General features: G+C 40.6%; 1 protein-coding gene across 2 annotated transcripts in view; it reads left to right on the top strand.

Annotated features, from left to right (window-relative positions):
• Positions 1 to 15,090, top strand: part of TPK1 (thiamin pyrophosphokinase 1) — a 218,388-nt gene that overhangs the window by 153,438 nt on the left and 49,860 nt on the right. For both annotated transcript variants that reach the window (XM_033166363.1, XM_033166362.1), the window contains one exon: positions 11,757 to 11,868. In XM_033166363.1, the coding sequence (XP_033022254.1) occupies positions 11,757 to 11,868 (112 nt within the window). The remainder of the gene's footprint in view (positions 1 to 11,756; positions 11,869 to 15,090) is intronic.

Here is a 15,090-nt window from a genome sequence, read left to right on the forward strand (position 1 = left end):
TACCTTTAAATAATATACTGCAAATTAATACTCCCATATGCAATTCAGAGAAATATGATTGAAACTTTTCTTTTGATTTAAGCCCAAAAGATTTCAAGCTATATAATGATTATCACGATATACCGGTACACTGTAAGGCCATTAATCAGTGAGCTCTTGCTATTGAAGTTAAACAAGTTCTTGCATAAACTCTGTAGATAATGACTTTGAAATTATTGGTGTAAACTTAGACACAGCTTGATTGGAACAGTCTTGTATATAATTATCCAGCACAACAATTTAAAACACACTTTTGGAGGCCAAATATCGCTTGCAGTGAATCATCTGAGAGAGCGAGAGAGCATCAGTTCTACCTATGTAAGTTTTCTACCTATATAAGCCTGCCTATCAGTCATTGGCTCTGCCACCATACGCTGCCCTAGCCAGTTTCCCCGAGTCTTACATGACCCTGTTTGTAAATTACTGAATTTGACTAGGCTCATAAAAACTGCTTACATTGTTCAAACATGTATAGATATGCTCAAAACCTAAAGGACAAAACTATCAATAATGCTGAACCAAGAATGCCCTTGCCACTTGTCCAGGTAAGCCCCATCTCCTGAAAATATCCACCTGTTTTTCTCTCAGCTGGAATATATATATATATATATTTCTTCCCACCTCCCCTACCTGCTTTTCAGAGAAAAGGGCTAAGTTGATAAGTAAACATGATACATTAAGGGAGAATTTGTGTGACATTTGCTATGTGCTGGGCATCCGGGGCGCGCTTGAGCTGGAATCGGAACATGACATGGGAGAAGGAATTTGTCTGCATTGTGGTCCCAATTGAATTTGCTAGGCCCCTTCCCCCAGCGTCTGCTGTCTGTAGTGCCCTCTCCTCTCATACCCCATGTTCCTGAATCTGGTGCCTTCCTTTCTCTGGAACTCAAGGGGCCCGACATTTGCCCTTCCAGCTTTCCTACTACTGTAACCAGAAACTGATGCAGGGTTCCAATTCCTGAGGTTTTTACACAGAGCCCGAGTAATAGTTATTATTTATTACATTTACATTATGCTTTTCTTTATGCCTAGGATATGCCCCAGAATCCTCAGCAGAGAATGTGGAAAGGGTTGCCCTGAATGTAGAAAGCTTGAAAACTACAGTTGTAATCTATAGCGAAGTCTGTAGTTTACTGTGTCTCATGACACAATACCCACAAATTAAATATGATGAAATGGAGCCACCTTCTAAAAATATTATGAGCATTGATCAATTTGGCAAGGGCAATCATTTAAATGAAGGAGTACGCAATAAGCAGTAGATATCATTATCTTGTTTTTTCCTAGAACAGTAATAAAAGGGTAGCGCAGGTTTCTGTTCCTGCATGACTTATAGCCACACTCAGTGTGTTCCTTTCCAACCATCCATTTTATTCCTTTATACAGAATAGTTACAACTCTATGGTTAATAAGTTGCTCTTCAAAAATACATGTTCATTTCTTGGAAACACATTATTAGGTGTATAATGAAACAAGTTAAAATGTTATTTCTTTGCTGGATAAGATGTGCCTAGGAAAAAAAGCTAATAAGCTTATTCCATGCATTTCTGAATATAACTGTGGGAGGCTGGGAGAAGCTGGCTTGTGGGGGAATTATGAATATTGTTTTGTGAACCTAACATCTAATTTGCCAGGAAAGGGTTTTGTTTCATTCTTGGAGGTTTCACGTGGCACAAAGCTAGCTGTAGTTTGTGATCTATATAGATTATGATGCCGCTGTAGCCATATGCAGCAAGTGGGAATATTCATGAATATATAACTAGAAAATACACTCGCCACAAATTACAGCTTTCAAAAAGCGTGGCTTACCTGATCCTCTGCTCCTTTACTCTGAAGTCAATCCTACTATGTTCAATGGGACTCCCTTCAAGGTAACTGTGTACAGGATTACAGGCCTAGTATTCCTAGTATGCAGTTCTTCTATCAGCTGTGCACAGTCAAATCCCGCTAACCCGAAAGACAACATTTGGACAAAAAACTAGGCACAGAATTTATAGTTAAGTATTGATTTCCTCTATGTGTCTTTAAGAAATAACATTACAGGCTGTTTTAGTTTCCTTACAATATGTTTCCTTACTTTTGTGTTGATCAGGTTGGTATCTGGTTAAGTACTTAATTCATTCCGGAGCTCCGTTCTTAACCTGAAACTGTTCTTAACCTGAAGCACCACTTTAGCCAATGGGGCCTCCCGCTGCCGCAGCGCCACCAGAGCATGATTTCTGTTCTTATCCTGAAGCAAAGTTCTTAACCTGAAGCGTTATTTCTGGGTTAGCGGAGTCTGTTACCTGAAGCGTATGTAACCCGAGGTACCACTGTATTCACATCTTCATGGCCCACCATTTAATTTCCTTTAATCTGTTTCAGAAGTAACAGATTTAGAAAGCATAAAGGATCCAATGGACCAATGTAACTAGTTCCACACACAGAACACAATTTTGGACTTGTGCTTCTCAGTAAACAGCTTTTTTGCACATAACATGTTACAGTACCACACTGACATACTCAAAGCAGTTCACATATATTATTACAGCATCCCAAAGATGGCTAATATTGTCTCCATTCTTTAAGTGGTGATGGAGGGGCCTGCAAGAACAGTTGCCACCACCTAGGGAGTTACAACTAAGGTAAGATTTGAGCCAGGGACTTCCTTAGCTGCTGTGGGCCACCAGATTTGTACAATGAGGCAAGTGGGGTGTTCCTCACAATGAGAGTTGTGCCAAGGGAGGCACATGCAGGTAAAGCTGCGTGGAAGAAAAGGGTTACCAAAACATTCCATAAGTCCTTTCTGCAGCGTTAGATAACTCACAAAAATGTCCTTCCTTGATAGATTTTAAAGTGTAAGTAGAAATATCTTCCTCTTCTAGCACTATTACATGGGTTACACTAAACTCAGCTCAATGTAATGTAAAAGTCTTGCTCCATTAATTCTTGGACATCTTCCTATTTCTTGGTCATAAATCCTACTACCTTGTATTACAAACTGCTGTAAAACTCACAGATAAAAGATAATTTATGTTCTGTGTATAGCCTAATGTTTCTGTACTCCTGAGAAACACAGTAGCAGAAAGTACATATATGAAATATTCAGCTATTCATTCTGACCACGGCTAGCAATGATAAACATGACTCTGAAGGGACCAATGTTCTTCAGAGGAGGTTTAGCCTAATGGTAATTGACATCACACTGAGGTCCAGCTCCAAGGGCCTTCTGGCGGTTCCCTCACTGTGAGAAATGAGGTTACAGGGAAGCAGGCAGAGGGCCTTCTCGGTAGTGGCGCCCGCCCTGTGGAATGTCCCCCCATCAGATGTCAAGGAAATAAACAACTATCTGACATTTAGAAGACATCTGAAGGCAGTCCTGTTTAGGGAAGTTTTTAATGTTTGGTGTGCTTTTAATTCTGTTGGGAGCCACCCAAAGTGGCTGGGGAAACCCAGCCAGATGGGCAGGGTATAAATCAATCATCATCATCATCATCAGAATTTCAGGCATAAAAGGGTATGGGTTGTATAAACTGCAGTTCCAGTATTAATGATAATTTTCATCACTCAGAAATAGCCATGATTATTATTCAGTGGTGGTAACACATAATTCTAGGGATGCGGGTGGCGCTGTGGGTTAAACCACAGATCCTAGGACTTGCTGATCAGAAGGTCAGTGGTTCGAATCCCTGCGACGGGGTGACCTCCCATTGCTCAGTCCCTGCTCCTGCCAACCTAGCAGTCCAAAGCACGTCAGAGTGCAAGTAGATAAATAGGTACCGCTCTGGCGGGAAGGTAAACGGCGTTTCCGCGCGCTGCTCTGGTTTGCCAGAAGCGGCTTAGTCATGCTGGCCATGTGACCTGGAAGCTGTACGCTGGCTCCCTCAGCCAATAAAGTGAGATGAGCGCCACAACCCCAGAGTCGGACACGACTGGACCTTTACCTTTACCTTTACCACATAATTCTGCTTTTTTACAAAAAAAAAAAAAATAGTCTAAGTGGATGAGCACAATATGAATTCCATCAAAGAGAATGTCTCTTTCTGGGGCTTAGGGGAACAAATATCATCTGCATATGCAGTACACATTTTGGGGTTTTCCTTGCTTATGCAGCAGAATATGACAAAGTGGGGAAACCCTCACCACTCATTGTGTAGGCTTTCATCTGAGCATTTTAAAATGCTTTCTAAGGTCCAATTCCAACAGGCTCCCAAGACAAAACAGCTCATCACAGGATAAAACAATTTCTGGAACTACATTAGATTTAAGGTGGATAACTCCTTGATTGAAAACTGAAGTTTTTACCATATCGAAACTGCCACGCAGTCTAGCTTACCATTTATCTGACCATCAAGTTTTCTGTATGTGGGATTTGGGTGTGTGGGAGTTGGTGAGAGAGACTATTTGGCCGTGATTCCTGCACCTCCAATGTAAAATGGTATAGCCTAATAAAAGTTTTACCATGTTTTGAGCAATATGTCTAGAAAGCCTCAAGTTATCAGCCTGCTTACAGTACTACACTATATCAAATTTCACATGGGGGGGGTTGACACTTGTGAGATACCAGGCCAAAATTGTGACCCCCTAGATAAGAGCAAAAACTTCAGCCCACCTCTGTTCAGAAACGAAACTCTGAAAAAGAGGGTTGACATGCAAGTTTTGGGCTCAGAGGCCTGTAGTTTTGGGAGGGTGATATTTTTGCACTCCTGCCATTTCTTTGCAATTTGCTCATTTGTTAATAAGTCAAATATGTTTTAGGTATGGAAAAAGTAACTGTACTTCATTTCTTCGAAAGGAAACAAACTACACTAAAGCTAGCTTTACTTTTCCCCCCTCTCAAGGGATGGAAGTAAAAGGAGGACTGCAGCCTATGACCCACAGAGCCAAACACAGCTGCAGTCATGTGTGGAGGACTGGAGACCTTTTGCTTTTGCTGACTGCCTGCGACTGCAAAACCAAGGGGACCTGATAAACATATTAGCAGCTGTTCTACAATACATCAGTTCCACTTAACTGATTGCATCAAAGGGAAAGATGAGATAGCAAACATCTTCTGGCTGGGCACAAATGCTGCTTAGTTCTTGAGTCCCCACCTGCTTTCTTAACTGGTGCAGTCCAGATGCAGCCTCAATGAGAAGTAGGCATATGCATGTGAGTCCTAGAACAAAATCTTGTAATTTGGGGGAATCCCGTTCCTGTTTCCAGCTAGTCATTCCTGCCTCTTTGCTATCCTGTTCCATTCCCATCCACCCACAAAAAAAACAAGGCAACGTTCTGTGCCCACTGAGCATGCTCAGTCCTCTTTGAGGCATTTTTGGATTCCCCCTCCCCTTGTGATTTTTATTCCCAAAGAATTTTTGTACTTTGGCAAAACTCCAAGCCTGTTGATACGTCTCTTTCATTTGTAAGTGGTTCCATTTTCGATCCTCACTTGGAGAATTGAGATTTCTATAAGTGTGCAGGATTAATCCTTTCTTTGCTGTGCTTTCATTTGTATCCCCATATCACCCTTTGTACTGAGAGGACAAAAATGAAATGGACTCAAGAAAGCAGCTTCATCCAGAATACTTTTCTGAGATTTTGTATGACTGCAGGACTTGCTCTTGTGTAATCTGTTCAGCTTTGTTTTGTTTCCTTGTGCTGGATCACAAAATAATTTCTGATAGCCTTTGGTGATCTTCTGATATTGCAAGCTAATTCTGTAGGGATAATTCATCAGCATTATGGCTATGATGATAAATGAGATGCCAGAAAGAAACAGATTCTGCTTTAGGAGGTTTGTGCATTTTGAGAAAATGGTCTCTGTTTGAGCTACATCCAGCAGGAAGTCACTATGAATATAGTAGGGCAGAAACATTTTACATAGTTGTGATTTCTCCCCAAGCATCCTATTCCATTCTTGTTGAAATATATGACTTAAAATTACTAGGTGTCTTATATGACTGTGCTGAAAGTCTGTGCTGAAAGTTCCTGATACTGCATTCTCTTACTTGAAAGTAAATGCTATAAATATTATCAGGGCTGATTTCTAAGTAATTTGAAATCCAAAACAAATTTCAGTCTTGCTCCATCTTCCATGTGGCAGCCCTTGATCATCTTGGTTACCCTTCTCTGCACACTAGACTTCTGTTGATGCAGCCTAGCATAGCATAAGCTTTTCTTGCTGCTGCATCACACTGTTGGCTCATGTTAAGCTTGTGGTCTACTAAGACCCCTAGATCCTTTTCACATGTACTACAGACAAGCCAGATGTCCCCCATCTTATACTGGTATAGCTAGATCTTCCTGCCTAAGTGTAGAACCTGACATTTGTTCCTATTTAAATTCATTTCCTTAGTTTTGGCCCAGTTCTCCATTGTCTTCTGTGGCATTAGCTACTCCTCCCAGTTTGGTGCCATCTGAAAATTTGATAAGCACCTCTTGAGTTCCTTCATCCAAGTCATTTATAAAGGCGTTGAACAACAATGGCCCATTTCATTCAGTTTGGACTGATTCACAAGTAACACCAAGCCAAACCAGGAGAGGAGTGCATCTGTCACAATGTCCTCTCTAGAAACACTTGTGTTAACACTAAGCCAAACCATGGCTTAGTGTGAACACAAGAGTTTCTAGAGGGGACACCGTGACTAATGCACTCCTCTCCTGGTCCTCTTCCAGCTGCACTGCTGTAAGCTAAAACATGGTTTGGCTTAGCATGTAAGCTGATGGGGGCTCATGGTTTGTCTCACTCTCCAGAGCTCATAGGATTGAATGCTCCTCTGTGCAAACAATTCCCTCTGTACAGAAAACTAGATGTCAAGAGTGGAATTCTGGTCTAGCCAATCACTTGGCATCTAGTTTTCCATATGCAGGCACTGGGGGTGGCAGGGTGTGGAACAGCATTCAGTCTTGTGAGTCCCCCACATGCTCTGTGAAGTGCCATAAGAATATATTGTTTTTGCTAGAGAACATTCAGGCAGGGGGCATGAAAAGGAAAGAAACTGAGGTTTCGCTGGTGTCCAGCTTAGGTCAACGCAGGCAAGCACATTTTGTATTCATAGTGGTGCTTCTAGGTCCCGTGTATGTAATGAAATGGGAGAGGGGGTGGCCTGCATAGAAAATATGAAATTCAGGTATATCCTTATGAAGAAAACCTCCAAAGACATTTTTATCACTCAACTTTGTGCCATAGTAAACAAGTTATGAATTAAAGCCTTGCTTCCATTGCCACAAGGCTATTTCTCCAACCCCTATATGGTTTTGCTAGTCACAAAAGCCACATTTAATGAATAACTCCTATTCCTTCAGGCTCTCTAATCAAAACTATATGTTAATGTGAGCAATACATAAAAATGAAGTTATAGGAACAAACCATATGAAAAGCTCAGTCTCATTTTGGTTAAAATGCTTTAAAAACACACACACACAAACACGTTTGGATGTTTTCCTCAAACGGCTGAACTTAAAAATTGATCTTTATTTTTCATCACCAGCGATGAAATGAAAACAAAAAAAGAACTGAATCAATTTTTCTGATTGATCAGAGTTTTTCAAAAATGGTTTAATAAGACAAAAATCAATGGAATCACATTATATAACATGATTTTCATCAGCAGTTACATTAATTAAAGCATGGTCAGACTTGGATCAAGAAGAAAAAATGTTAAAGCTCTGTTCAGGTTTTTTTACTTTGGTGGTGATATTTCAGCAACTAAAGCATAAAAGGGAATAATTAGTCACCTTGGCATTGGGTATTGTTTTGCTTTTAATGTTAAAACCTTGAGGTGCTTCTACTCCACTTTATCCTGACTTACTTGTGACCCCCTGAGATATTAAATCCACACTACAGCCAGTTGGACACCGCGATAGACTTGATGCCCAACTGCAGGGGTGGATCTAGATGGCAGACTTCTGTAGTCAATTGAGCTGCAGTCAACCAATTTCCTTCATTATAACTGTGATGCCCCTCCTCACGGCATTTCACTACTTCTGCTGTCCGATGTGTGATAACCTGTTCACTTCATGAAAATCTCCCATGAGATTTTTCTCTAGGTCCCCAACTAGATTTGAGGCTCTTATCTTTAAAGTATTTGGGAGGCAGATATGGAATGTGAAATAGATGCTAAAACATGGGAAAATCTATAAACTAGGAAACCAGCAAGATCAATTTTAGCATATGAGGGAGAATACAATTAAAGTGTATTGTCAGTGGTATATACCGTATATTCCGGCATATAAGACGACTGGGCATATAAGACGACCCCCAACTTTTCCAGTTAAAATATAGAGTTTGAGATATACTCGACCACAGATTTTCCACCCGGCATATAAAACGACCCCTGACTTTTGAGAAGATTTTCCTGGATTAAAAAGTAGTCTTATACGCCAGAATATACTGTAATTCTGCTTCAGCTATCACATATAACTTCTGGCCCAGACTGCTGGCAAGACTCTGGGCCCCTGAACACTTAGTACCACTTTTAGCAGGAGTGTCTAGTAGTGAAGGGCTATCGACGATAAATTGCTAACATAATTGGGGATCCTGTACAAGCTACATCACAGCCAAATGTGGATATCAAACCCAGAGAACTGTCAACTTTTTGGTCAATGCCCACCAGACTACTGATTGCCCGAAATGGAAATTGCTGCATGATTTAAATATTTCATCATGGCACAATAATTTATGGAAGATTACCATATCTGAGAAGTTTACACACAGGTTAAATGGTGTTGAAAGGTACTGAAAACGCAAACCTTTTCTGCCATTTGGTGGAATTTTGTTACATATGCCAATAACAGTAACCTACATATTTGTTACCAACAACATTATGTGCAGGATTCCGTTTTATATCCCCCCCTTTTGTTGTTGTTGTTGTTGTTGTTTTAAGAAAGTCTACAGCTCTTGCTGATTTATCTCTGAGCCACAAAGGCCAGCTGTAGCAGCTTGCCTTAGCAATTCTTTGAAAAGAGTTCATCCTTGATTACAACAAGGAGTTAAGTGGGAGACTGAGAATGCCTCTCTTTGCACCCTTGCAGTCTAAAACGGATGCCTATGCAGCTAATATCATTTGAAGGTTTCTCTTGATGGATCCCAGGAACTGTAGAAGGTGTGTTGGGCCTCTACTTTTGAACACTGTAGTTTATTATGCAAAAGATAAGCCTGGTATCTTCTTTAGCTCTCTGCTGGCATTGCTCTTGCTTGTTAACATTTTAAAATCCTGAATAATTTTTACTAAATTTATTATTTAAAATACTAAGATAGGTGTTAATTACTTGCTAACCTTTTCTTCCGGTGACTTTAGAAAGGAGTATTCTGTCATTCTCTTCTTTTTTAGCAGTCAGAGTCACTGTGAAACAGAAAGAGTATCTCAAGCTATGTAACAAATGTCACCAAGCATGTGTGTGTGTTTGTGTGTGTGTGTGTGTTTTGTAGGCAAGGGTTGTTGTTGTTCCCTCTTCAGCAAATGTAGACTTTCTCAGCATAGCCAAAACAGAGAAATTTTCAGAACAGCACCTCAGTGGCTTTTTTGGTATGGTGTTTATAAATGATGCTTAGGATTTATATAACTTTCTCTCCCCTACTCCCAGCACTTCATACTAAAGCAACCCAATGTGTATTTCATCATCATCATCATCATCATCATCATCATCATCATCATCATTATATTTCTGTACTGCCCTTCATCTGAAGATCACAGGGCAGTTTACAATATAAAAACATAAAAATAGATACTGTATGTGTATGTGATTGACATAAGATTGAAACCAGGAACTTCCCGGCTGCAATCCAAAACTCACTTGCTAATGAATAAGACAGACACACTTTCAAGCAGTCAGATATGAGCTTGTGTTGCACAGCACTATTCTGCACCCCAATCCTATGCATGCTTATGTAAAAGTAAACTAACAGAAATAACAAACTCTCGTCAGCTTTCCACTCCAATTACAACCCAAAGGGATTGTCCTAAAATGCACAGTAGAAACTAGTGACTTTCCTATATTTTAAGTCATACAAGGGATTTCTATTGCAGCCATAAATTAAGATATATTTTTTAAAGGCATAGACAGTATTTTCTCAAACCCTGGAGAATTTTAAAATGCTGTTTATATGACCTCATTTGACATCCTTAGAATTGTACTGATCCTTCAGGGCTGAGTTTATAAATACCTGTAAACCTAAACTTTTGTGGAACTTATAAGAAAACATAAGAAATGGCCTCCTGGATCAGACCAAGGCTTCCTCTAGTCCAGCCAGGTACTTCTGGAAAGCTCACAAGCAGAGCTGTACCCAAATCTGCCCACTGTTTTCATGGGGGGGGGGGGACCATTGGTTTTTTCCTACCTCTTTCACAAGTAGGGTGAAAACCTTGATGATTTTTTTCAGTAGTGTTGTGGGTCCTCTTTCTTACTGCCTTGCCCCCACATTGTAAACACAGTCTTCCTTTTTTGCACACTTCCTAGGGTGCCCATGTGACCATGCAACATTGCAGTCCAGGTAGTGCTTCAGCAAAGAAAGCCTATGTGTATAAAGAGCCCCGTACCACTGTACATTTGTGTGGGGCATTTTAAGCATGTTGCAGTGAGAAGCAGACTCATCAGTCACTTTTCAGCAGTGCATATGTGCACCCCAATGCAAAATTTCGCAAATTTCTCCTCCCCAGCTTCTTTGTTTTGCCTCTACTCTCTCAGATTGCTGAAAATAAAGGGAGTGAAAGGTTCAGCACAGCACTAGCACGAAGGCAAGGGCCCTCCCCATTGTCTCCCCCCCCCCTGCCCTGGGCATGGATATTTATAGCTATTCTACCACTTAATCTAGAGGTTCCAATTAGCTATGATGGCTATTAGCAGGGGGGATTTTTGTCTTTCAAATTTCAGCACATCCTGTGCAAGGCCAAAATTCGGTGCCCCCCTCCCAGCCTCTTGCCTTCCATTCTGCTCAGTTCAGCGCCCTGTGCAGTGGAGCCAGTCATGCCACCCTAAATCTGCTTCTGCAGCTTCCAACACCATTGACCACAGTATGTTTCTGGAGAGTTGGAAACACTAGGCTTCCGTGTTTCAACTCTGACCTCCAGGACCATTTTCAGAAAGTAGTGGGGGTAAGCACTGTTTATTGCCCTAGGAATTGTCCTGTGGCATCTCTCAGGGCTCCATCTTGTCCTCATGCTGTTTAGCATCATCTGAAACCACTGGGAGTTGTCAACCCTAATGAACTGCCACCAAGAGGACCCCCTGCCATGCTTTACTCTGGCCTTTAACTGTTAAAAATATTTTTATGGGTCCTACCTCTTCTGTTTTGTTTAATTGGTAATGTGCTGCTTTTGTTAGGAACTGGTTTCCTTGCTTTTATAATTGTATGCACTGTTTGACTTGTATACTGATGTAGTTGTTGCTGCCCCTGGAAACTTACAGTGAAAGGTGGATAACAAATCAAATAAATAAATCTGGTGGCAACCATGTCTCCACACCCCATTAAGAGTTTACACGGAATCAACTGAACATGTCGTGTTGAGCAAGTTCTATTGGGAGGAACCCAGGCATCACTTTGATCCTAGTCATCTCTCGGTTGAGTTTAAGAGGGCTTTCTACCAAACAAATTTGAATGGAATTGCAGTGTTAGGCACATGGTGTTCCGCATCACAATTTAACCGCCGTAATGTGCCTTGATCTGTAGCTTCTTTTGTGCATAAAAGTGTGTTGTTTACATAATCATGTGCTTCCTGATCAGTGGACACTAAACCAAAGTTCTTTCTGTGTTGCAGGGAAAGCACAAACTACGTGTAAACACAGGACTAGAAGGCAACTGGTGCGGTCTCATTCCCATTGGGAGCTCTTGCGACTGTGTCACGACAACAGGCTTGAAGTGGAATCTCAGTAAGGAAGGCATTTTGCTACCAGACATATTTTTTCATCCTTTTAGGAAAGTTTTCTAGATTCTCTCAGGGGGTGGAGTGGTGTTCTGTGTCGGAAGAGAATATGTGGCAATGATTTACTTCTAGTTTATTATGTAGGTGCAGAAACCACCCTATCGGCGCATCATTGCATTATGAGGAAATTGCATTTAGCCTGAAAATAAAAGGTCAGTTAATAGTAACTGAAATAGTGCCATTCTTCTTCCTGCAAGCAAATCTAATATTACTTGTGAAGCTGCAGGGAATATATCTCAAAGGTTTTCCAACCCCTGTGAAGCACACTAGCCTTCTTGGGTTTCCAATTGCATAGAGCAAGCCTACAACATACAGCTGTGTGCACATTACTGCTAAATTTGAGGCTGCTGGAGGTTGGCCAGCAGATGAAACAGTGATGTTCAGTGTGGATAGTGAGTGCAATACCAATATCTCCCTAGGAAGTTTACTGAGTGGGGGGGGGGGCTTATAAGACCTTTGCATGCTTGATGTTTGTAGGTTGAGGATAGGAAGAAATTTAATGTTTGATGGCATTTCCAGTCATGTGAGGACACGGGGAGGCAGAATAAGGTTCACGGTACAGTATATAAACTTGCATCATCACAGAGAGAAATGTGTTTGTCTCCTGAGAATTCTACTTTTTCAGTAAAAGGTTTGCTGAGGTCATGATAAGGTACCCTCTCCAAGGCATTACTCTTCAAAGAGAGCAGGTTTCTAAGGCCTAAATCTCATATGTTATAAACCATAAAATTAACAGGTAAATAATAGAGCAGTAGAGATTATTAAAAGCCCCCCTTTTGCCCTGAACTGCTTGTTGTATGTCGTTTGTTTCTCAATTCTGGAAAAAAGTATATGGCTGGAGGTCCTTTTATCATAGATAGTTTGTTGAAAACAAGAAAGGCATAATAGGAAAAATAAGATGCTATCTTCCCCTCTCATTTCTTCTTTGCCCCGCCCCCCCAAAAGCTGCAGGGAATATATTTGTGGTTTTCTGCTCCTTATCCCAAAACTCCATATTCAGTATTGCTATCCCAAACAGGCAGCAGATTTCAGTATATTATTTTCAAAAAGATGGGTGAAGGAGGAGGGGGCAAGCTTAGCCAGGTGTTGATGGTGACACACATGCAATGTACAACGTTGTTTCTACACATCCTGGAATGAAAGGACTAGTCAGTAAATGTGTGGAACTATGAGCCACAAGCTTATTGATTTACATAGATGATCTGTAGCATTTTATTTAAAATAAAAAAATTCCTTCCAGTAGCATGCACACGAAAGCTATAAACTTAGTTGGTCTCTAAGGTGCTACTGGAAGGAATTTTTGTTTGTTTGTTTGTTTCGACTGTGGCAGACCAACATGGCTACCTACCTGTAACTAGCATTTTATTTAGTTGAAAGACAGCCACTCCAGACTCGATGCAAGTGTCCTTGTTCCCAAAATACTAGGAACCACCATTCCTCCCAGTCACTTGGGATGGGAAACACTTGTCTGGCTGCAAACACTGGGTCAATGCTATACCAGGCCCTCTTCTTCATTTCCAACACACCTGAGAGATTTGCATAACCCATCCCTGAGCAGGTATAACTTTTGGAGTTGGTGAGACTGCCAAGGAGGCATCTCACTCCCAAGTTCCCTCTGGCAAGTAGGCCATGAGGGTTTTTTATGGGTAATCCAGTGTTCACCAGACCAATGCTCAGGGTGTTTACCATTTGTTCACTGCTTCTCTTCATCCTTCAAGACCACACTGAACCTGCTTCTTGTGACCTGTTGATGTATGGGAAAGGATTCCCAGATGAAGTCCATTTGATGACATCTATTTTTCCTCTTACTTTCAATATCTGAATGTTGCATACTAGAACTGCAAATATCATACTGTGTTTTTAATAGAGATAGATAATATAGTTTGTGTATAAAGTTTGTATATAGAGTGATTTCATTTGAGAGTTTGCAGACTAGTAATGCAGCAAATACATTTTACAAATAAGAAATGTACTCTGACCCTTTAGAAAGCAATGGAATACCAAATAGAAATAAAGAAAATACAAGTTGATGAGAATATTAATCAAAAGTGAAATCTATGCACTCTCCCTCCAGCAATAATACTAAATGAAACTGGGTGTCTTGATTACATGTCCAACTCTATGGAAATCAATGAATGTTAGTTCCGGCTAGACTTCTCTGTCTCTTTTTAAAAAAAGGTGTAATGTGTGTGTCTACAGTGGGTTTCCCAAGCTCTACTTTGCAGGCAGAATCTCAGAGTCCAAAGACACACTATAGAAGAGAGAACTTCCTTAAACATGTTTTGATTTTGTGACACACTTGTTTTTCTCTTTCTTGGCAAGTATATTTGGTGGGTGCTTTATGTTCTTGAAAACTTGTTTCCTGGAAGATGCTATAAAGTGATCTTTCCAACACATACGGTTGCCATATTTCAAAATATGGGCACTAAAGCTTTTTGGGGGGGAGTTTTTTTGCCAAAATCTCCCAAAATCAACATTTCCAATATGGACTGCCATATACCTAGGTTTTTGCCGCTTTTCGAAAATTCTACCCGGACACCATTTTCAATGGGCGAGTCCCCACTATGTCCAGAAAATTCTAGACATATTACTGCCCTACAACACAGAAAACAAACATTGCACACTGAGAAGAGGCATTGCATAGATGAAATATTATTATTCAAATAAGAAGATGAATTTTGATCAAGAGCTCAATGTGAAATGTTTGGGCCTTGGTTACATAATATGCAGATATACTCCAATGTTTCACATTTTCAGGAGACAGAATGTTTCCTGGTAGACACAAGTCTCCGTTTCCTTTTTGATCTTGACATACTTCTGGTTTCAGCACTGTCCTCCAGGTTTCTAGAAAATTAAGTTTCTATGTGAATGACAATTGCAAAGTATCTCTAGGGCACATTTGGAATGGCATGAACATCATAGTGAAATGTGCTGTGAAGTCTGCCATTTCACGTTTTAAGATGGTGAGGTTCATTTTGAATTGTTACATATAACAACGTATGATAGGCAATTGTGTTTTTTGAACATGTCATTTAAACAGAATAATAAACACTCAGGTGTGTCCAAGTCCTTGACTGAGTAAACAGAAAATGTCAGGGTGTTGCATCCTCCCTCCCCCTCTGTTCTGCCTATATTGACCTACCCAAACCATTGCTAAAGAATGGATTTG

This window comes from Lacerta agilis, chromosome 12, assembly GCF_009819535.1.
Source record: "Lacerta agilis isolate rLacAgi1 chromosome 12, rLacAgi1.pri, whole genome shotgun sequence".
Taxonomy (NCBI): domain Eukaryota; kingdom Metazoa; phylum Chordata; class Lepidosauria; order Squamata; family Lacertidae; genus Lacerta; species Lacerta agilis.